This window comes from Camelus dromedarius, chromosome 6 (assembly GCF_036321535.1).
Source record: "Camelus dromedarius isolate mCamDro1 chromosome 6, mCamDro1.pat, whole genome shotgun sequence".
Classification (NCBI taxonomy): Eukaryota; Metazoa; Chordata; class Mammalia; order Artiodactyla; family Camelidae; genus Camelus; species Camelus dromedarius.
The window spans coordinates 29,368,827-29,391,683 of record NC_087441.1 but is presented as its reverse complement, the minus strand read 5'-3'; the positions used below and the strand labels follow the sequence as shown (position 1 = coordinate 29,391,683).

At 42.0% G+C, this 22,857-nt stretch overlaps 1 protein-coding gene across 5 annotated transcripts in view; it reads left to right on the top strand.

Annotated features, from left to right (window-relative positions):
• The first annotated feature begins 5,187 nt into the window (after positions 1-5,187).
• Positions 5,188-22,857, top strand: part of L3MBTL3 (L3MBTL histone methyl-lysine binding protein 3) — a 108,677-nt gene continuing 91,007 nt past the window's right edge. For 2 of the 5 annotated variants that reach the window (XM_064486703.1, XM_064486702.1), the window contains exon 1: positions 21,468-21,486. In XM_064486703.1, coding sequence (XP_064342773.1) covers positions 21,472-21,486 — 15 coding nt within the window. In that variant the 5' untranslated portion in view covers positions 21,468-21,471. Of the gene's footprint in view, positions 5,308-6,081; positions 6,108-7,020; positions 7,298-8,851; positions 8,931-21,467; positions 21,487-22,857 lie in introns of those variants that run through there. The other 3 variants (XM_031456309.2, XM_031456311.2, XM_031456308.2) reach the window with 3 other exon arrangements.

Here is a 22,857-nt window from a genome sequence, read left to right as displayed (position 1 = left end):
AAAGGGACAAGTGAAAGAGCAGCCATAATAATTCCCGTAATATTTCTTTAAGTCAGTCAATAAATATTTATTGCTTACTTCACTGTTGCACGTACAAGTTTGGGTGCTAGGAATATTGCAGGGAACAACTCAGGCAAAAATCCCTACTCACAAGCTAACATTTATTGATTACCAACCACAGGCCAAGGCTTAGTCCTGCAGTATTCTATTACACCTGCACAACCACCTTATGAGCAAGGCACTGTAAATATCCCCATTTTACAGATGTGGAATCTGAAGTAAGAGAGGTTCAGCCATTTGCCTGAGATCACACGTTAGCAAGCGATGGAGTTAGGATTTGTTTCTCACCTTCTGACCTGCGTGTTCCACTAATAGGAACGGTGATTGGGTCCTGGACTGACTAAACTGACTTTCTAACTTGGTCCCCCTTAAATCTGTAGGGCTAAAGAGAACGAGTCATACACATGGCTGTTTCTTAGGGTCTTTGGTTTATCTACCCAGTTCAAAAACCACCTCAATTTTCCATAAGGAATGGGGAGTTATGATGATGATACTAGTGAAGACAGAAATTCTAGCTATGCAGGTGGTCTGCATGGTGGCCCAGAGTGGCCAGGCCTCTCCAGGACGAGAATGACACTTGGGAATAGGAGGAGCAGAAGGAACAGGAGAAGGAGGAGGCCCAGGAGGTCATGCAGGGCCCACTGCAGCTCCAGCACCTTTACCTCCATCTGGCTGGTTCACTTCTGCTCTGGTCTGTCTTATTATTGCTACCATGCGTGGTTTCCAACGCCTAACAGCTAACGCACCTGCACTCTACCTTTTCTTCTCTGTGAATTGTTTAGTTTGCATAATGCCTATCAACTAATTTGATCTCTGGTATTTCCAGTTCATATGGCCAAGTGTGAGAATAGACTGGTCCATTTCATCACTTTTATTCATCTGGGGGAGCACCCCTAGTCTGCCCCTACTTGATTCAGTCCTTGGGTTAAATGCCCACTCCTGGACCAGTCAGCTGTGGCTAGGAGGCCAGGTCAAATGGAAAGAACATTCTAGAACCAGGCTCTAAGGGTATCAGGGGCTACTGTCACAGACTTGTTCTGAAGTCTGGCTTGTCCCTCTAACACTGTTCAGTTATAAGGCTTTTGGTTTAAGCTTTAAGTAAGTGTATTATGGAAAATTATAAATTGTCTCTTTCCTTTTAATTTAGAAGTCACTTTACAGTCCTATACCATTTCACACTTTTGAATATGTCTGTCATGTTTCTATCTTTACCTTTGCATCTAAACAGAATTATAGTAGACATTCACATCTGTCCAGAAGTTCATTATATAGTAATTTCCTTGAGATGTTGAGAATGTGATACACATTATAATCCTTTCCTTACCTGATGAGTAATATATCCTTTTTCTTTCACCTTCAGCATTTCAATTATATTTCACTATCAAAAGCTCTGTGCTAAGAATGTATACAGATGTGTCACAAGAAAGATAACGGGTTGAAATTAGAGTACTATATGAACATTTCAGTGTTATCTGGAACACTAACAAGAAAATCAAACTCAGCTCTTATAAATAAATATCAATAATAAAAATCTTGGCCAAATCAATGTTAACATCATTTTTATACTTGGAAGAACATGGAGCACACAATTATGTAGGCTAAAAAAAATCAATAGCTTGACTCACACTTAAAAGTAAGATAATGCATTGAAAGAATGATTTCAGGTACTGTTCACATTAGAAAATTTCTATGGGAAGATTCAGTTTTACCTTAAGACTTGTGCCCAATAGCACACATTACAACATGGGAAAACTGGGGTTAGGAAAGCAGTCTGTGGCTATGAAACAGATCAAAACTAACTAGTCATCAGGGAACGGAACCCTTGACCTTCATCTCATTAGTACTAGGTTTAAACCAACTGAATAAGCAATAACTGGTAACATTCTGCTACCTAGCAAATAGATGGATTTTTTACTCCTTACTTAAAATTCTTTTCTTGGTTCCATATTATTTGTACTAAAATGTGGCAGTGTTCCTGTTATATGGAAGGATGGGGAGGGACATGGCTTTCAAAGAGATCTCAGAAATCAATTATGACGCTCTATTCTTTGTGTAACTAGTGAGAGAATTCAAACCCTGAAACATGAAGTGACCTGCCTAATGGTTCCCAGTGGGTGGTGGCAGAACTGGATTATAATAAAAATCTCTTGGACTTCAGTCCTGGTCACTTTCAATTTGTGAAGGGCTGGCTGGTGGAGGTGATCGTCCTTGAATTGTTTCAGGAAGGAGGAGTGTGTCCTATCAATGCAGAATAAGCTTGGTGTTAGGAAAAGGGAGTGTTAGGTTTCTAAACTGAATTCATACAGAGTGGAGGTTACAGGATGAAGTAGAGTGAGAGAGGTTTTGAATGACCTTCATCCGGGAGGTGATGAGGAGTCTCAAAAAGTCCCCGAAGAGTGAGTACTATGATTTGTTTAAAACATTTTCCCATGTAAAATGGCTTCAGCTCAAAATATACAAGAGTGGAATAACCTGAAATCATTGAGGGTGGTGATGAGGGACAAGTTTGTGTAAATAAATAAATACAAAGAAAAGTGAAGGAGTGAGTTACTACTTTAGTTTGGGATGTCAGGGAAGTTACAGACCTGTTCTGAGGATGGATTGGGTATGTTGGTGTGATTGGGTAGAGCAGGGTGGGATGGGAAGGACAGGAGAAGGGTGGAGAATGATGGAATTAAGGGATGTGGGAAAGAAGGGATTCATCGTGAATTATTAACCAGTAACTGGTGGAAGGGTGAAGGAACAACAAAGAAGCTTCTACTAACATATTACCATTTATGGAACAGATAGAGAAAGGTCCTGTAAATACTACCAATTTATATAAAGAATAACATGATGTTATTTAGATTCTAATATCACTGCCTCTGTTGCAGGTGGTGACACCAGTGGATTCTTTGTAGAAAAATTTGGTAGCATTATCCTTACACGTGAGTACTTTCAAAATATCTCCCATTTGGAACTGCATCTTGGGAGCAACTTAGATTAAATCTTTGAGGTTTTACTGATGATCTCTGGGAAAGAAAGACAACGTATTGTAGAGAGCCTCAACTCATCCTTATTTTTGTTAGTGAACCTCAGTATGTGCACAGGTCCCAGGCAAGCCTTGCTCTCCAAACCCTTGGATCTTTACTCAGGATTCCTCTTATTGATTCATCTTCCCAGAGAAAAAGGAGAACCACAAACCCTGGACGCTTGTCCTTCAAGAACCAGCTTAGTTTTCACTCAGTTGTTCTTGCCCCACACACCCCTAGTACAACAAACACCACACTGTGAAGCAATGCCCAGTTCACTAGACTGGCTCTTTGGCCAGACTGAATTCCTTATGGCCTAGTTCCGATTATCTGTTTATCCCCAACACCTTGTACAAATTTGTACAAGGTAGGCCTTTAATATAAGTGTACAGACTGTGGAACCAACATCTCTGAAAATATATGTGACATAGACACATCATCCAGAAACTAGAGAGAACAAATCTAAAACAGACTTTTAGAAGGAGGAGTGTAAAATTAAATTCTGTCTCTTTGGGGGTCAGGGCTGAGTTTTGCACATAACTCCTGGCCTTGCCTTCCTTTTCCTCCCATTGTCTGCCTTTGGCCATTTCACTGCTTATTATTCAAGGGCTGGGGAGAAGGAGAAGCTGAAATTCAGATCGGTTAATTAGGCTGTTTGGGAGTAGCTCTGAAAAAGGCTGATGTGGTGGATGAAATCAATGAGACTCTCAATAGCTCTCATTAACCCAGCCTTCCCCACTTCACACCCCTAAACCCATGGCTGCCCAACATATGAAGCACATTTCATGAACTCATTTCAGCTTCACAGGGTTTGTTCTTTTGTCTTGAGTACGTGTCAAGCGGTATGTTCTGGGTTTTGGTTGGGAGAATTTGGTCCCTGTACCGACAGAAGACATAGTCCCATGATCTGTTTCTCTAGGGTAATTTCATGGTCCTGAGGAAAGAATTTAACAGTTTATTTTCTGAAACTGGTTCAAGGAACATTCCTTAAATGAAAAAATTCAATCAACAGTATTATTACTTACATTTTGGAGAAGGATTTTTTTAATACAGAATTTCCATCTGTGATATATTTAAATTCTAGGCCTCAGGCAGCAATTTCAGAAAAGGGCCTCCTCTACCCTTTATTAGATGCAAGCTAAATAGTCCACTGTGAGGGGCGGGGCCTTACTTTATCTCACCACCCCTGCAAAAAACTTACTTCCACCATTTCTGAAATCACTAGCGCTACTTTTTTTTCCCCCTCGCACAGCAAACTCTGTTATTGACATAAAAATGTTTATCACAACTTCAATTACTTGAATTATTTTGTAAATACTTGTATCTAGTAGAAAAGGAGAATGGTGAGCTGCCCAAAAGGAGGCCTGCAGTCAATAGGTGGAAAGCTGTCAATACCGAAATACAATACTCTTGCTTGATCTAGTTTTGCGGCCTTAACAAAGACAGGTTTTGCTATTTAGGACCGCTCAGCCATCTTGTCTGAATACATTCAGAGGGTAGTCCTCTACCTGCTTCTTGCCACCGGACTTTAAGACTGATTTCTAAGTTTACATACGAATCCCAACATATTTCACAACAGAGGCCTAACACCTTTAAGATGTCAATAAAGACCAACACTTAAGAAACGGAAAGCCCGCGCAAGTTTTACGTGCACACTTGATAATGCATTCTCCCATTCTTAAAAGCGAGGTGGGGGGGCATCAAAGCTTCAAACTTTATTTCTTATTTTTCATGACCTGTAGCATGCATTGAACGTTTGGATTGTGTTTGGGTAAGACCAAGGCCCACTCCTTAATGGCTGAAAGCATACGTTTAACAGTACATGGTGGATTAGCTGCTCTGAGAATTGCCTTTTTTAAAAAAAAGTAAAGTGAAAAATAGACAAAAGAAATCTATAACCTTAGTAGTCTTTCATATTTGTTTTGATTGTTCCTGAACCAGCTCTGAGGCGGTGACAAGGAGGTTGAAAAGATGCACCTGAAACAGTATCTGCGGGCTGCTGCATTTGCCAACCGGCTTTATTGCTGCTTTCCAGCGGCGAAGGCGCAGCAGCATTAACAGGGAAGCCAGAGCGAGCCTCCCTGGCAGCGGCGGCGGCGGCGGCGGCACCGGCACCAGCGCAGTTTCCCCTCTCCCCAGCCCTGACTCTACGCGCACATGCGCACTGCGCCCGCAGCCCTGGACCATTTGTCAGGACTACTCGTGAGACGGAGAAAAAAAAAGAGAAAATTTGGGGGTAAGGAGCGGTTGATCGGATCTAATCTCTAATTAATCTGAAGATTTGTCCGTGCAAAAGCCATTCATTTGTTTTTCTGGGTGAGGATGAAAGTTAAGAGACCTATAGAGAGAAGGAAGCGCACCCTCGTCTTGTGAAACAGATCAGGGGAGGGGAAAGGACAGAAGGGGTTTCTCCCCCACTTCTCTGCGCCTCTGGGAAAGAGGAGAAAACTTAATCCCGGGGAAAAAAGTGGGCAAGTGACTCGGAAACGGCTGGAGGGGGAGTCTCTGGGCATCTCACTCTGAAGTAGTGAGTGCGAGTGTGAAAGAGGAACAAAAGAGAGAAAAGAGAAAGGAAAAAATGGGGGGAGGAGAGACTTGTATTTTTTTCTTTGCGCGCACACGGGGAAGGGTGTGGGGGGCCGTGCGGAAGGGAGCCGGGGCGAGGCGGCCGCGTCGGGCTCTCGCCCGCGCGCAGGCGGCGGGATGCGTGTGGGCCCCCTCCCCCGCGCCCCCCGAGCTTGTCACTTTGGTCGCTTTCATGACACCGGGCGCGGGGTGGGGGAGCGCGGCGGCGCCGGGCTCCGCCGGGGTGCGTGCCCGAGTGGGCGCCGCGGAGCCGCAGCCCGGGCGGCGAGCGCAGCGGCCGAGGCGGGGGGCGCCGGCCGGGGGGCGCGGGGGCGGCCGGGGCCGCGGATCGGTGCGGCGGGAGGGGCGAGCCCCGCGCGCCGCCTCTGCGGCCCCCTCCGCCCGTGTGGCCTTTGTGCCGGGCGCGCACCGGAGAGCGAGCGAGCGAACGAGCGAGCGCGAGAAGTACAAGTACGGGAGACCGAGGCAGTGGGAAAAGAGGCCGGGCCACTTTCTCCCCGCTCGGGCTGTGGAGAATGGACTGGTTGAATGTGCAGGCGCGTCTCCCCGGCGTGTGCTGTGTGTGTGCGCGGCGGAAAGGCCTCCCCGACTCCCACCGCGCACACGCACACTCACACGCACGCACACACTCACGGACCCGCGGCGGGCTCGGCGGCCGAGAGTTTGCGTTTTCTTCCTCGCCGCCTCCCCCTTCCCGACCGACTGTGTGAGAATTTCATATAGATCAGTTCCAATTTCCGCCATTTTGGGAAAGTTGCACAAAAATAAACCCTCCGGTTTATTTCTGCCCGAGGCAGGAAAGTGCTTCGGGAAGCGAGGCGGCGCGGGCCCGCCGCGGCCGTCCGCGCGGGGGAGGGCGCGGGCCGCGGGCCGGGCCGGGAGCCCGCGCCGTCGCGGCGTTCGCCCCGCGCCGTGCCGCTCCGCGCCGGCCCGGGTGCGGGCGCGGGCGTGTGTCGGGAGGCGGCGGCCGCGGTGGTAGCGGCGGGCGGCGGTGGCGGCTGCGCCGGGGCGGCGGGCGGAGGGGGGGGGGTGGAGGCGCGGGGCTGCTTTTCCTGCAACTTGTTTACGCCGTCCTTATATTGGGGAGGCAAAGAGGGGTCCGAGGCGGGGCCGCCGCCCGCCTCACGCCGCGTGCGTGTGCCATTCCGGAATAATGGGTTTTGCACACTAGCGTCCTGGGCCCGGCGGGCCGTCCTCGCGCCGCGGCGGCGGGGCGGGGGGAAGTAGAGGCCGGCGGGGGTGGGGATCGGGAAGCGCAGGAGCCTAGGCATCCGCCGCGCGCCTCGCGAGCTGGTGGAGGGGGAGAGGGAGGAAAACTTGTGAGCCCTGGAGGCGGGGGGTGGGGGGGGGACGGTGGCATGGGCGGGGGGAGGGCGCAACTTTTGTGCTGGTGGTAAAACTTTAATTACCTTGAAAGAAAAAGGCCCTCTGGTCTCCCCCACCCTTTCTGGTCAAAGCCCGGCCCTAGCGCGACCGTGAGAGAAAGTTTAAAAGCGGGCAGTTTCCTCCCCGCCTTCCCTGCGGAGGGGTGGGGGTATCTGTTTGTCCGTCTGCGCTGGGAGAGAGGTGGGGGTATCGAGCCGCCCTCCGGGGTCTCGAGGACCGTGGCTTTTACCCCACCCTTCCACCAGGAGACGAAGGTAAACGTCGCTTCGATTTCCCTCCTACCTCCCCCCCTCCCCGCTTCCTTTTCCTCCCCCTCCCCGCCGATTTTTTGAGGGGACCCAAAAAACGGAGTCTCTTTCCTTATGCAACTTCCTCGGGCGCTGTGAGCACGGCCCTTCCCCCTCCCTGCATCCCTCGGCCCGCTTCTTTACCACCACGGGTCTACCGCCAGAAAAATGCATTAGAGATCATTCAGAGTGCACAGAAACAAAAATAGATTTTTGATTGTTCCAAGTTTAAGTTAAGGGAAACTGAGATGAGAAATAAGAATGGGGTGGGGGGAGCGGCTGGGGCGAGTGCGTCGAATTTTAATTTTGATTTTCCTAGAGCGTTGTTTGTGGTAGCTTTATTGGTTTGGGGAGCCCTAGAGTCTCTGTACTGGCTAGCTCGGTCGCGTGGATTTTTGCGCAAGTTTTTAGAAAAACACTGACTCGAGTAGAGCATTTCTCCGGAAAGTTTCAAGTGCAGCAAAATAGCGAACGTGCAAAACTGGCCAAGGGGAGACCTCTAGTGGTTAAACGCATCTTTAAGTTAGGAAGGCCGAGAGCAAACTTTGGCCTTTACTTTTAGCTACGTAGTCCGTTCCGACGTGGAAGTAATTAGTCGACCTGAGCGAGCAGCCAGATGTTGTATGAAAGGATGCTGATCAGAAATAGAAAGTTTAATAAATTGGAGAGCAAGTGAGATTTGAGGACCCAGACCCTGTAACTTCCATCCTTCATTACTTCTATGGGAAAAACACTTTGCTTTTATTCTGGGATTTGAGATTTGTCACTCTCTGGGTTAGGAACAATTGTTTTTTTTATATTCACCGTTGTCTATACATTTGATCAACTTTCAATCAGGAGTCACGGGATGATTTCATTTGAATGTTAATAAAAGTACAAAGTGCAATATGTGTTTAAAACTTTGAAAAGGACTTTTGGTTGAAATTTGCCTTTTGTATGTGCTGATCATTTTATTCTTTAATAAATATAATTTAAGGCTGGTATTTCGTTTCCTTACCATACAGTTATATATAGTCATAAAATAAATAGTCCCATTCAGTTCTAAGAGTGTAATTTTGTTTCACTGGGTAAGACGTTATTTCTGAATACTTTGTGTAGTTTGTGATTTCAGCACTTGAATATATGGACAAAAACTGCTTACATAGTATCTGTTCTTTTGCCACCATGTTCTGTATGGTAACTTTAATTTTAAGGATCAAAGCAATGAGAGAAATTAAAGTTGAATCAAATGATCCCCATAACTTTCACCTGCTTGTTATATAATGGGAGAGACCTTAATGGGGAAATTTAGGGTTAGGGCAATGATACCAATGATAAAATCCATTTCACCTCATCCAGAACTAGTTTAATTTTTTGTAATGTACTGAGTGGTAATTATAAAATTATGCAGTAAGTCAGTGATTAAAATTTAAACTTATTAATTGTGAGTTTGACAGCTGCTTCTTTTTCTTTTTTTTAATGATGATACTTTTACTTCTCTTTTTAATGATGATACTTTTACTTCTCTTGTCTTCAAATCAGTGCTAGACCTCCAGGTGAAGTCTTGAGGGGGACGACAGTCGTAAAGACCACCAGACAATTATTTGTTCACCGCCACTAGGTAAGAGTTGCTTGCTGAAACAAATTGCTTGATATTCTTGCAAATGTTAGAAGGTGCGTTTGGGAATCAGGAAGGAGAGTGTGGGACAGGGTTGGCAGAAAAAACATTTTGCGATGGTTTTTTGAATGCGTGGAAGTCTTGACACTAAGTGTGATTGAGGCTGAAATAAAACATTAGGAAAATTTAAGAGATTGTTCTGGATAATCTGAACTGGCTTTTTTTTTTTTTTTAATTCACACTTCAGTTGCACCTGTTTTCTATATAAAGTAAGTAGTTTCATTTTTTGGAATTGAGAAAGTAGAAAAACTAGAACAAAGCAATTGTAAACTAATATAACTATTGTACAAGTACAACAGTGATATCGAAGATTCTGGAACTTGGTAAAAATTTGTAGGTGAAATCTGCAACAAGATCTCTGAGGGTATTTAAGGAACATATCTTCTATGGCTCAAATCCGATGTGGGCTGACTCATGCCAAATATCTTGTCATAGGGTTATAGTGAGTTTCCAGTGTGTTAGCATAAACTTGTCAACTTTTAAGCATATCTCCATAGGGAATACAGCTGTTGTCCAGTAAGATCCCTTTGGTAATTTTGGAGGGTGCTGGCTTGTCTCTAGTAATCCAGGGCCTACTTTCAGGATAGAAGTCATTCTCAGGCAAAGGGTAGAGCATCAAAGTATATTTGTGCTACTGTAGTGCTTTCTACCATTTATACCTTTTTTATTCCTTTTGTCCTTTCTTCCTTTATTCCTTCTCTCTCTTTCTTTCTCTCTCTTTCTTTCTTTCTTTCTTTCTTTCTTTCTTTCTTTCTTTCTTTCTTTCTTTCTTTCTTTCTTTCTTTCTTTCTTTCGCTTTTAATCTTTCCCTTTCTTTTTCTGCTTCTTTTCATGTTCCTCCTCTGACTTGAGTATTAAAGGAACTCCTAATTCTTGTTTAGCAAAAGAAAACAAAATAAATTGGCAGGACTAGTAATCCTTATTGGGCCACCTCATAACCAGGGTAGGTGTGGTTTTGTAAGGGCCCCTTTGAATGCATGGAAGTCTTGACACTAAGTGATGTCGGAACTGAATAAATGCCAATGTAAAAATGATTGTTAATGGAAATTTATTGTCATTTTCTGCTTGTGGATCATCTTGTATAGTATAATAGCAAAATACATAGATGTGATCCAAGTAGGTGATGCAGTGGAGATAAGGAGGCAAGAACAGCTAAAGAAGATCATGCAGGTAGAAGTAGAGTTCAAGCAGAGTCAAATGTGTTTCCTAGGATGGTGAGTTTCGAGTTTAGATGTGCTGAGTGGAGACTGTTTTTCTTCCTTTGGGGAGTCACTGTAACTGTAGATGGAGTGCTAGAGTGGGGATCAGAAGACAATCTAGCCACTAAATGTGTCACCTGGTGAACGTCAGTTTAATCCTTTCAGACTAGATTTTTCCATCAGGAAATTGGGAGCAACAATGCTTGCCTTGTTTTCTCTGTTGAAGGGATCAAATAAGATACAAGGTTTTGAGAACTATGATGAGTTGTCTAAACTTTTGGTAGTCATGTTACCACTTTACCTTAGCCATGTTTTGTGAAAAGGGCAGGGGGTAGATTGTCATGAGCCAAACAGAATGATTTAATTCCTGGCTAAAAGTGTTAGATTGGTTTTTGGTGTGTATATTACATGGGCTTGTCACGATATTTCCAGGGGATATTTCTTTTCTTTAGGAAAATGTAGTTTATCTTTTACAGCCTTGGCTTCTTGAGGGAAGGGACCATGTTTTAACATTGTGTTGAATACAAATTGAAATGTATTTATCCCAAACTAGCCAAATAATAGGTAGGAGTAAATGAAATAAGTACTTTAAAATGAAAATGATGCTGAATTGTGGAAGTGGTAGGGTGTTGAAAGTGGAAGGGTTGATGTGAGCGGAATTCGTGTGCTGTAATGAACACTTGAGTTACAAGAGTCAGCTGGGAAATGAGGATGAGAAAATAGCTAACTGGACTAGTAAGAATTTAGACTATGGGGGCTAGAAAATGGGTCCTGCAAATGACTGTGGATTTAGGGGAGGGTCCCTGTAGGGCTTTCCCACCCCGCCATGTTTTGTAGATCCCTTTGCTACTTTATTCTAATTCTAATCCACTATCTATTACCTAGATAGAAAAAAAAAAAATCACAGTTACTATCTGTCATTATCTTCAATTTGATAATACTGAACTTGACACACCCTGGCAAGTTTTAGTTTTAGTTTATCTCCCTTTTCTTATAAATTATCCAATCAATATTCTAAGAACCCTAAAACTCAGTGATGGAGGAAGAAAGAAATACATATCTTGTTAATTAGTCCCTGAGTAGTTGAAGGTTGGTTCTTGAATAAGTCCTGATTTGTTTGGTAGTTTATTTCTTTTCTTCTTCTTTTTTTTTTTTTTTTTTTTTAATTTGAAGGTACTGGGGATTGAACCCAGGACCTTATGCATGCTAAGCATACAGTTTACCACTGAGCTATTTCCCTCCCCACTCCTTGTAGTTTATTTCTAAGAAATATATATATCAACCAAGGTTATTTATTGTAGATACAGTTAGGATGGGAAATTTACAAAAGAAGTTAGTTACTTTATGTGGTGTGGACCAGGGTACCCTTGGGGGTCCCAGGGTTGGGTAACCTGAGCAGTCCCCCTAGCAGTGTTTCTATGAGTTATCTTGTTTTTATTGAGCTCCTATAGTGCTGAACACTAAAAGACTAGATCTTTGCCCTTGAGGAGTTCCCTGCATTCTTACCCCAGGAGTTTGATTTATGAAGTCAGATTGAAAAAGGCCTTTAAGAAATCCTTATTTAAGAGTCAGAGTGGTTTGAAGGAAAGAACCAGGACTTTCAAGGGGAACTTGAGTAAAGCTGGGTGATGCTGGATGTGAGATCTTCTGATGAGCTTTAGTTTCTGCCTCAGAAGTGGACTTACAATGAATGACTTGGATAGTGATTGAAAGAATTGCATATATATTATGTATCACAGTGCGACACCTCTGTATTACTACTCTTTCTGTAAGTCAGTGTTTTGTGTCAGTCAGCAAGTATTTATTGAGTGTCTGTTTTGTGTAAGTCTCTGTTGGGAAATGCGTCATTCACATAATCAACACGTTAGAGTAGGGTGGGATGAATGAATCTGTTGGGGCTACAAAGAAAGCAACAGTCCTTGACCTCAGTGCAGTGCATTTATAATCTAGTTGAGGAGATAACCCATACACACACAGTGGTAATTACCCAAACGAAGGCATGGTTCAGTGCTAGTGAAAGGTGGAGGAAAGTGCAGTAAGTACTGTGGTGGTACTGCTGGATGTGGTGCGACATGTGTTTCTAAGCAGGGGCCTGGGAGGTGGGGTGCCCTCTGCAAAACACTGTGAAATGTTGATATATTCCGTGTAATTGTATATTGAGTGCCTTTTGAATGCCAAGCATTAAGCTAGATACTGTATATTCATTCATTCATTCATTCATTTATTCATTCATCTAACAAATACTTACTGAGTGCCTTCTGTGTGCCCAGGTACTGTCCTGAGCACTGAGTATTATCTCTAATACTTTCACTAACCTTGAGCATTTGGCATTATTCTCTTTTAGAGCAAACTGGTGCTCAGAGATACTTAGTAACTTGTCTAAGTTTGTATCATGCAGTTTGAAAGAGAGGGGACCAGGGGAAGTGACACTGGCTTTTGTTTTGTTATGTCTTTGACTTTCTAATTTTCGAAATAGTAATTGTTAGAATATTTCTAAGAAAACACATTCTAGATTAATATATTTGCTCTTATACGTTGGTCACTAAGATGAGCAGTAGCGAACAGATGTATAAAAGATGGGAAGAAATCCCTGTCTCTTCACTTTCCTCTTTTTTTTTTTTTTTAATTGTGAGTTGGAAAAGACTGAAGTATGCTGAAAAGAACACCTTTATCTAGCTCGAGGCCTTGAAATGATCACCAACTGTTAAAACCTTACTCAGATTAGGTTTGGGAATTACTGGGCTTACTTATAAGAAGGTTTCTTTTGTTCTTTGTAAGAAGAGACCTGATAAGGCAGTAGTGTTAGTTATCAAAAAGTGTAAATCAATCAGTCAGTCAAAAAAATGGGACCTAAAAACATGATGGGAACTCGAAACATGATGGAATTTACTCTGATGGTAAAAGAAGAAAATTAAAATGAGGGATAGAGATAATGTTGGTGAGATTCTGAGGGTTGAAAGGAATGTTAGTTTGTTAGAAACAAAGTTTAAAAAAGATAATAGAGAATATGACTAAGAATATATTCACCAAAATGCTGTAATTACTGGTGTTACACTCTTTAACCAGAAGCATAGGCCAATTTACAATGAAGTGAAGAGTCTTTGATTCATTGGGTGGTCCTGGATTACAGTGGGAGTCATATAATAAATATTTCTATTATCTGAGTTATGGTCCATCAAGCAGAGCTTTAATCTGACTTAGAAGGATGCTGTTGTGTGCACTGGTTGTAGGGTGATGGACTATTTCTCCTTTATTGAAACTCTGTCATCCAGTAAATTTTTTGGAGCACCTACTGTGTGCCAGGCCTTTTCAAATTGGACCATAGCTTTATGATATATGTAATTTTATAAAATTAAGCTAGTTCAGTTACTAGAACACTTTGAGTAGAATGGTTCAGGCACCAAATTCAGTTTATTATTTTCCCCCATCTGTTACACTGATCGAACCCTGAAGTGTGACTTGAAATCCCTGGTCTGGTTGTTAAATGATCTAAATAATTTCACCCTATTGCTTTGTGATCTTATTGGGCAGATTTGAGGCCTAGCTGTTCAATCTGTTGATAAGGAGTTTAGCTACAAATGGTTATCAAGATAAGCCATGCACATGACTTCTGTGAGAGAAATAAAATCTGGTCAAATCTAATTTGTTATATGCAAAAGAGAAGTCAAGTGTAAATCTTTTAATTTTAGCTCTATCTTCTATAAACATATGAAGCAGAATAAGAAAAAAGAAGATACTACTTTTAGCATTTAAAAAGTTATGAAGTGAAATAAGAAAAAAGAACAAGATACTACTTTTAGTTTTCTTTTTTAATTTAAGTTCATGTGTATTTTGCATAAGCATGGAAATATCTGTGTCAGACAGGTTCTTGCTCTTTTTATGCCCTTTGAGTCCCTCTGATGTGTGTAAAATTCCTATTATTACTCTACAGGAGAAGTATGTTGATGACATGATAGCATTTTTCAGGATATTTCTGCCTCAAATTGAGATATCTTATTGTCTGTACATTGAAAATGAACTTCAAATAAAAGCATCTATAGAGAGTATATTAAGTATACTGTAAGCCTGTTAATGTCAGTTTGTGATTTCATTTTCTATGCACTTTTTTTTTTTCTTGAAAGGCATTTTTCATTTTCTGTTCCTCCTTCAGAGGAAGTAAGTAGGTTAGGCCACAGAATCTCAAATAATTCATCCTTCTTACAGTAACAAACGGAAGGGCAGGAAGTTGAGATTTTGTAAAGGTTGCCTTCAGTGACTACCCCTCTGTGTGTGATCTCCCTGGCAGAAAAGGTAGCAAATCAGGTAAACCATTGCTACGTTATAAACAGGGTCGTATTCATGAAAATATGATCAGTAGATACAGGGGCAGGGTGTTTTTGAAAAAAAAAATCAATAAGAGGGAGCGGTCCTGATAACCAATTTCATATTTAAAAGAAGCATAGGTGAGTTGCCACTCAGGCATCTCTACTACGTAAGCATAGATGGTGGACAGAAGACCCAGGTTCTCAAGGATTTGTTCTTGATGCTACTGGGATTTCAGTTCTCACATTGAAATGGTCTAGAGTTTTGCCTGCCTACAATCTATGAACCTGGGTCCTCGGGGCGAAATTTCACATCTCTCCACAACAGATCTCAATTCCAGTATGTGTGTGTTTCAGAGTTCTTATCAGGCTGGTTGAGTAGAATATCAAAGCTGGTATCTGTCATGCTTGATTTGAAAGGGAAATTTTTCTTTGTAGCAATATGTGTTTGTTGAGAGATGCTTCAAGTGTGAGTTTAGATTTTTCTCTTATCCTTATTGAATGAGCCTGTTTAAGAGGTTTGAATTTAACTTCTTTTGATGTGTTCTCCACTGACACTTAAATAAGGAGGGTTTCTTGGAGCAGGAGTGTTATGCTTCTGCCAAAGAGGTAAATAAATACTTAGCAGCCTAGTTGTTAGAACTTTCACTGGAGAATGCGAGACAGACGGACAAATGAAGATCTTTTTCTGATTTTCCCCCTCCCTAGTCCCTCCCGCAACTAGTTTGTTGCATTTTCCCCTTCTCTTTTATTCATTCATTTGATACATTTTATTGATACCTACAGTGGATATTCACACAGGATATTGAAATGAATAAATCAAGGTCTCTTTCCTCCAAAACCTCCTATAAATAAATGGTCATGATATGATGTAGTAAGTGTTACAATTGGTGTGTAGATTATGTCTTTCCATCTCCTCTTCTCCTGGCATCTTACATACACATACTCCAGTACTCGTCCAGAGAAAGACTCTCACTGCAGTCATTTGAGTCCCCTTTGGAGAGGATCCATAGCTTTCATCCCTCCTTCTCCTGGCCTCTTGCTGTGATCTCTCACGGTGCTTTCCGTTTGCCTCTGTGCTAGCTTTCTTGAAAGCAGGTCCACAGTTGGTATGCAAGGAAGCTTTTATGCCTCCTCAGCAAAAACGTCACAACGAGGTTGCCAATAGCTTACTTAGCCTTGGGTCTTTGTTCAGAGATTATGTCCTTCATACTTTTTTTCATTGTTAAAATGTTTGATTTTTTTTTTCCTTTGTAAGAGCTTGGAAAAACTAAATTATTAGTTTGTTTGACCTTGTGTCATTTTCACGAACTCATTTTGAAATTTTACTTGTCCTTGAAATCCAGAGTCCTACCATTGTTCTTAAGCCTCTCTTTTCCCCACCTTCACTTCTAGACTGCTGAGTAATCAAATAGGGCTTTGTGGTACCAAAGGTATTGGCTTTTGCACCGTTATTCCTCTGCTCTGGGATGCTTCAGGCATCTGGCAAACCCATGTTTGGAGGGGATGTTTCTGGAGAGCAGCTTGTTTCTTTTCTTCAAAGTAACTGTAGCTATTGTGGACTGAGTGTCCACAAAGTACAAAACTCTTTAACATGAATAATTTAAAAAATATTTTTTAATCTCTATGAAGTAGATATTCCTATTCCATTCCTTAGGTGAAGGCGTTAAGGCTCGAGAGAGGCTGGGTAACCTGTCCAGGATGATACAGCTAGTAAATTGTGAAGGCAGGATTCAGCCCCCGCACTCTGGCTGCTGTGGTTTTCATCTTTATATTCAGTTGCTTTCTTTGTTGACTACAGTACAGAGTGTGGGATAGTCTGAGGGGCACTGTCTTGGGAGGGAAAGTCTGTTTATTGGTTATGTGGTCTTATTTTTCTCATCTGTAAAATGAGGCTGAGAATTCTTGGCAGTCTTAAAAGGTAACTGTGAGGGTCGAATAAGCTAGTATTGATAAGAACCTTTAGAATGACAAAGTGTAGAAGAAACCTTCCCAGCTCCAGGAGGTCTGTATCCCTTGAATGTGTGTTAGGATTACTGGCTTTGTCGGACTACCCTGTGTGGCCTTGTATTTGTGGGTATGTGAGTTCTCCCGTTACAGGCTGCGGGCCTCTCTGGTGTTAATGAAAGTATGTAGGAGGCCAGCAGTCAGTCAATCAGAAAACCATTGTTAGACCTGAGGACGCAGGGGCCGTGTCTTTCTCAGGGTCACCTTCTCCAGCCTCGACTTCTAGGACCTGAGGGCATTCCCCAGCATTAGGCACTATAAATCTCAACGCGCGGATGCAGATAGGGAGCTCTGCCAGAAAGTAGCATCTCTGAAGATGAATAAATTCTATCCTGTGAGATACTGCCTACTCTCATATTATTTTTTCTTGAATTTATGTTCCATAGCTCAGCATTTTCCAAAAAGTGGGTTCTGTGGAAGTCGCCATACTGTGGTAACAGAGTCACAAGGCTAAGGGACTGTGGGAACCTTTGGCCCAGACGGCACATCACGGATTGCTGCACCGCTGCTGATGTGTGCCATGTGTCTCTCACAGACCCTAGGGGATTACACATCTCCCTCAGCACCAAACTGTTATCATGAGACATGAGTAAATGGTCTTCTAAAAGTTGTGTTTTGGGGCAGACTTCAGGAAATGTCATTCTAGCATTTCACCCAGTCTTTTGGAAATGCCTTAGGCTGGTCCCCAGTGTGCTCTCAGCCCAGTGTGATGGCAGAGAGAGCCCAGCCTTCAGGTCCAGCTCCCTCCCCACGGGCAGATCCCTCTCCATTACTTCAGAGGTATTGTTGTATGCAGAAATCTAGTCATTTCTGGACCCATGTAAGTATAAGAGATTATTATTATTAACAAGACAACATCTACTTTCATGTAGTGATCTTCACATCATCTGATGGAGCTTTGAACACAGGTGGTTTACCATGAGAAATGCTATTGAAATGAAAGGAAAGAAGAAAAAAGCCACTGCCTGATTGTTTTAAGTTCACTGAACAGCTCTCATGAACTCAAATAATTGTTTCTAATCCAGATAGTTATAATAGAAAGTTCACGTTTTATTGACTGCTTACTACGTGATAGTGCGCTGAGATATTTCCTGTCTTGTCTCATCTAATCCTCCCCATTGCCCAGCGAAGAAAAGTTCTGTTATTTTCCCACATTTTACAGATGAGGAAATTGAAGTTTCAAGAGATTGGTTGGTCTAAAGTCACAGAATAAGTATTTGTCAAACTTTGGAAAGTGAATTGAAGAGGAGGAAGGGAAGGCGGTGGTTTGTCTGGGAAAGGGTGAGGGGTGGAAAGAGGAACTTGTTTGTGAGAGCGTGGCAAGTCTGAGGATCATCTCTGAAGTGACTTGCTTTGCGTCTGCGAAAGGATGATGGGAGCAGGGTGGGTGGGGTTAAGGAGGCTCAAAGCAGTTTTCTGGGCCACTTTAATAAGGTGTTCAGCAGTAGGCAGATGTTGTTACTGATGTTACTGAAGAATGGCCCTTAGAACTTCTGAGAATGTCACAATGTGCCTGAGACAGCATTTGGTTAGTGAGCGATGACTGCTACAAAGTAAACCAAAAGCCACCTTCAGTTGATGGCATGAATGTGGGTGTGGTAGCAGCAGGGCGTCATATCCCTACAGGGGAGGTTGGCTTTTCTCATCACCATGTCGCTCTTCTGCGTAGCTGTCATTTTTCTGTGACTCACGGTCATGATTTTAAGGTTGGCATTCCTGACTTACTCTTTACAAAAGATACTTTACCCTCTTAAACCAAAAATGGGTAAGTTTAGCTCATTGACAGGCAGTGATATCTCATTCCTGTCATCTCTCTGAAAGATTTTTTCTCACAAATATTTAAGTTTTTGTTATTTTTAATATCATTACTATTTGACAGTCTTACATCTAATGAGCTCTCTTGTAGCTGCATCCCTGGCCCTTTTACCTTTTCTTTGAATGTATTCCCAGCCTTCAATTGCCACCCACATTGGAAGAAAAGCCTTGCCAGTTCTTACTACTCCTGCGATAAGCCAGGGGAGGGTGGTTTCTTTGTTTTGTTTTGTTTTTTAAATTTCCGACCCAAACCAAAGAACTTAAATTGGATTTTCAGAAGCTGCTTTTGAGGTAACGTCTACCCTCATTTTACAGCTACTCCCAATTCTTGGCCATGTCATTTTTGTAGCTTTTTTTTTTTTTTTTTTTTAACAAATGCACCTGTTAATTGTAAAGCTATAAAATGCAACTCTTAAGAAAACACCTTTATGTAAAATTATTAAAACTATTTAACTGGTCTTAGTGAATTTTAACTAGTTGTTCTGGCAAATACTATAATATTTTGAAAACAGTGGTTTGAGCAGGAATGGCCAGGCTACAGTTAGTAGGCTCTCTTCATAATCTGTAATTCTCACCCTATCTGCAGATCCAGACTTCTCGTTTACAGGCAAGGCCCACTCTTTCACTTGATGTGGGAACGTTCAGGATGGAGTTGCTTATCTCTCAGGGGACCGTTATCTTCTCTTCGTCTCAGCCCCAGGCAGGCTCTTCACCTTGACTGTGCTGTAGAGGTGCCCGCCCTGGGGGAGTCTGTGCCTCCGCCTCTGAGCCATCATTTTATCCACTCACGGCAGATGTGGGCGAAGGAATATTGTATGAGGGGAGGATTATGAAGGACTCTGTTTATCTCCTGTCAAAATAAGGTACAGTAGATTCTTGACATTTGTGAGGGATAGATCTCAAGATCATCGCCAGTCCCCAACCTGAAAAAAAAAATCATGGTAGCACGTAATTCCTCCCTTCAAATTACTAAAGTATAACTGAGAAATGTAAATGATCTCTCTAGATCTTAACTGCTTATCTCACTTGATGAGCAATCTTTGTACTGTCTGGAGCACTTATTGAAACAAATTCACACATCTTTTCTACTTATTTCCTCTTGGAGCATTTGGTAGTCTTGTTCACACAGTGTGTCTGAGTCATCATTGCATTTGACATTTTAGTCTTTAATTTATCCGAAACTTCTATTTCGTGGCTGGGACCTATTGCTTTCATAAACATTTCCATATTCTCCTCCTTCTGTCGTCAACACAAGAATCAACTAGCCATTAATTTTGTTTGTTTTATTTCTTAGCAAGAAACAGTTTTTTTCGCTTTGTTCACAGTGGCCGTAGCACTGAGCCTAGGCACTCTGACCCAGAGCTCACCTGCACCTTGGCCGGGCCCCTCAGCTCACAGTGTGTGTGGTTCAGAGTCATGTCTCTGCAGAATGGCAAGTTATTAAATGTCACAGGAACCTCAACTGCCACTCAGGGATGGTAGAAACCGTAAATAGTCTGCAAATGCCAGGGATCTGCTGTATATTTCTGACACCTGAGTTGTAGAGAGGTGAACCCTATCCTTTCTCTTCTCATCCATCTGTGGAGCTGACATATTTGCATATATAGTTAAGTACCTACTAGTTAAATGACACAAGAGCTTTGGGGAGGTTGATTTCCCTTAGTGACTTCTAGGCTGCAGCTTCTGTTGTTGGCATCAATAAAAAAACTAAGTATTTCCATAAGAAGAGATGCCTTTTATAACGTAGAGTATTTTAAATAAATATGAAACAAGATTTTAAAACATATTTTTTAAAATTTTTTTAAGGAAAAAAACATTCAACAGGTACAAAAGGGTGCCCAGAGGGAAGGTTCCCTTCCATGGTCGTCTTTCAGCCAACCATTGCCCCTTCCTGGAGGTAGCCAGTGTCACCAGCTTCTGACAGATCCTTGTAAAGATAGTCTTTGCCTGTATAAACAATCCACATATTTATATATCCCCATGTGTTTTACACAAATGGTGCCATGCCATTTTTATACCTTGTGTGAAATTAGTAGTATTAATAGCATCTTGGAACTCTATCTATATCAGAATGTAAAGAGTTTCCTCATTATTTTTCTACAGTGGCTTTTTATACCATAGTATGGATGTACCACATTGTCCTTTATTGATGGACAGTCAGGTTGTTTCCAATTTTTTGACATTCTGAACAGTGCTGTGGTCCGTGAATCACCTCTTACACTTTTTATACATACATGCAAGTATCTGTAGGATGCGCTTCTAAGGCAGAAGTGCTGAACTGGAGAATATGTTCTTGAAAGTTGGTCTTCATAGAGCTGGTTTCAGCTTGTCATGCCACCATCAGTGTACGAGAGGGCCTGCCTCTCCATGTACTTGTAACATAGGATTTTTTTTAATGTAAGATATTAGCTAGTTTCATCACTACCTGATATTTCTAGATTAGTAGTGTTATGTGGTAGGCTAGGGTTTCCAGGCATTTCTTTGCATGGGAGAGTGAGGAAGTTCATCCGTTAGATATGCAATCCCAAGGGAGAGTCAGGTTGCACAGCTTTGGTTTAGGGACAAGGAGTGGTGCAGGAGACAGGTACAGGAGGTCATTCTGAGGACAGCGTTAAATGTCACTTAGTCTGTCCTCCAGCCCTTTTGTTGAATTCTTTGGGCAAGAAGATTGTAATAAAGGTGAGTAGAAGCGAAAGTTTCACAAAAGAGGGACTTTGGGAGTGTGATACATTGCATTGGTGCCAACGTAATGGTCTCCACCTTCAGTAAAGTTATCAGCTCCTTGATGAGACACCTGCCATGGACATTGGTGGGAGCACATTGGATTGTCAGTGGTGAGATATGTGAGTGGGAATCAAAAGCCACTTTGGTGCGTTTGCTGGATATGTGAACTCCAAAGCTGTCCCTTTTGACATCAGCAGTGGCTGGGGACCATTAGAATTTAGAAGAGGTTAGGAGGAAAATGGTATATCTTGGCTGATAACACAGAGACCTATCATGGTACACATTTAAAATACTTCCTTAGGAAATCTTAGCCTCATTAACAAGAAATTTGGGATGTGATTTTATGCAAAATGAGAAATACTGTTTGTGACTTGTTTTGTAAGTGACTATTATCTACCTGTTTTTCAGGCCCGTGGAGTAGAGGTTACAAATGGGGTGATGGAGCAGTGCCAGGTGAAAATTAAAGAAAATACAAAACATAGCATTTCTAAGTATTAGTAAAAAATCGCTTAACTCTTAGAAACATGATTTGTTGCAGTGGAAGGGCTTTGTATGTTTGTATACAAATGTGAACACTTACGGAAAACGAAAAAGGAAGAAGACTTAGGCGGTCATAAAAGCAGCTTCTATTAAAATGATGTTGGTTGCTGGTTCTACCTGATTAGGAGATGGTAAAAAAAACACCTGATCTGCCTTAGCTATTCAGACTTCTTGTGACAGTGAAAGTGTCCAGTGGCTTCAAAATTAGATAATGGGAAGGACAATGTAGTGAATATTTTTATGCTGTAATATTTTATACAGAATGCCCACAAGCCTTAGAATGAAACAATGGATGGAAACAAGTTTTATAAATTTTAGATATGTGCTTATAAGCAGAGAATACGATGTAACATTGCCAGGGTTTTATATAGCAAACACGTATTCTAAGTATTTCCTAAAGTACGTAGTGAACATTTACTACAGCTTTTGTACAGAGATAGCTCTTAGATTTTTTTCTATTTTCTATTCCTCGTTCTATGCACAGACAGGATTTTGCTGTTGGGAATTGTCATACATTATGGGTTTTAGGTAGGAAAATACCAAAAATTTATTTGTGTTGAATATATGTCTTAATGACATTTTTGTTAAGGAGCATATATTCGATGGTATTTTATTAAAAGGATACAGACTGTACTACTGATCTATATAAATCAAGAACTTTGGACTAGTAAACTGGTTTCTGGATTTGCCATGTTCCAAGGACTGAATAGGGAAAAGTAGGTCTAGCCAGATTCTCAGAGGGGATAAGACTTTGAGACAGGACAAGACAGTGGTTAAGGAAGAAAGCCCATGGTTGGAATCAGACTGACCTGGGTTTAAATCCTGGCTATGCCACCAAATACGGTTTTGGGTGAGTTACTGAGCTCTGCAACCCACTTTTCTTCAGTGTTGACTAGAGGCGTGATAGAACCCATCTTTCTGTGAGAAAGAAGTACGTGAAATCATATGTGTAAATTGTCTGATGTTTTGAATCCTTTTCTGGAGGAAAGTGAGATTGAATTCATAGATCAAAAAGTCTGACACTGAGTACCTGGTGAGCAAATGGCAGTGTATACAACGAGTAGTAAAATCTTTCTTTTTAAAGGAGCACTCAGGTTTTACCTAGTTTATCCATCGGGGAAAATTGTTCTGTCACTCTGCTGTCTTATCAGGAAAGAGTTGCGACTCCTACATTACTTAATAGGGAAGCCAGTTTTATGGCTGATCTTTATCTATTTAGTGAGGTGGGCGTTGTAGAGAACTTAAGTGTGAGTCTTAATTCATTTCATGGTTTCACTAATTCTT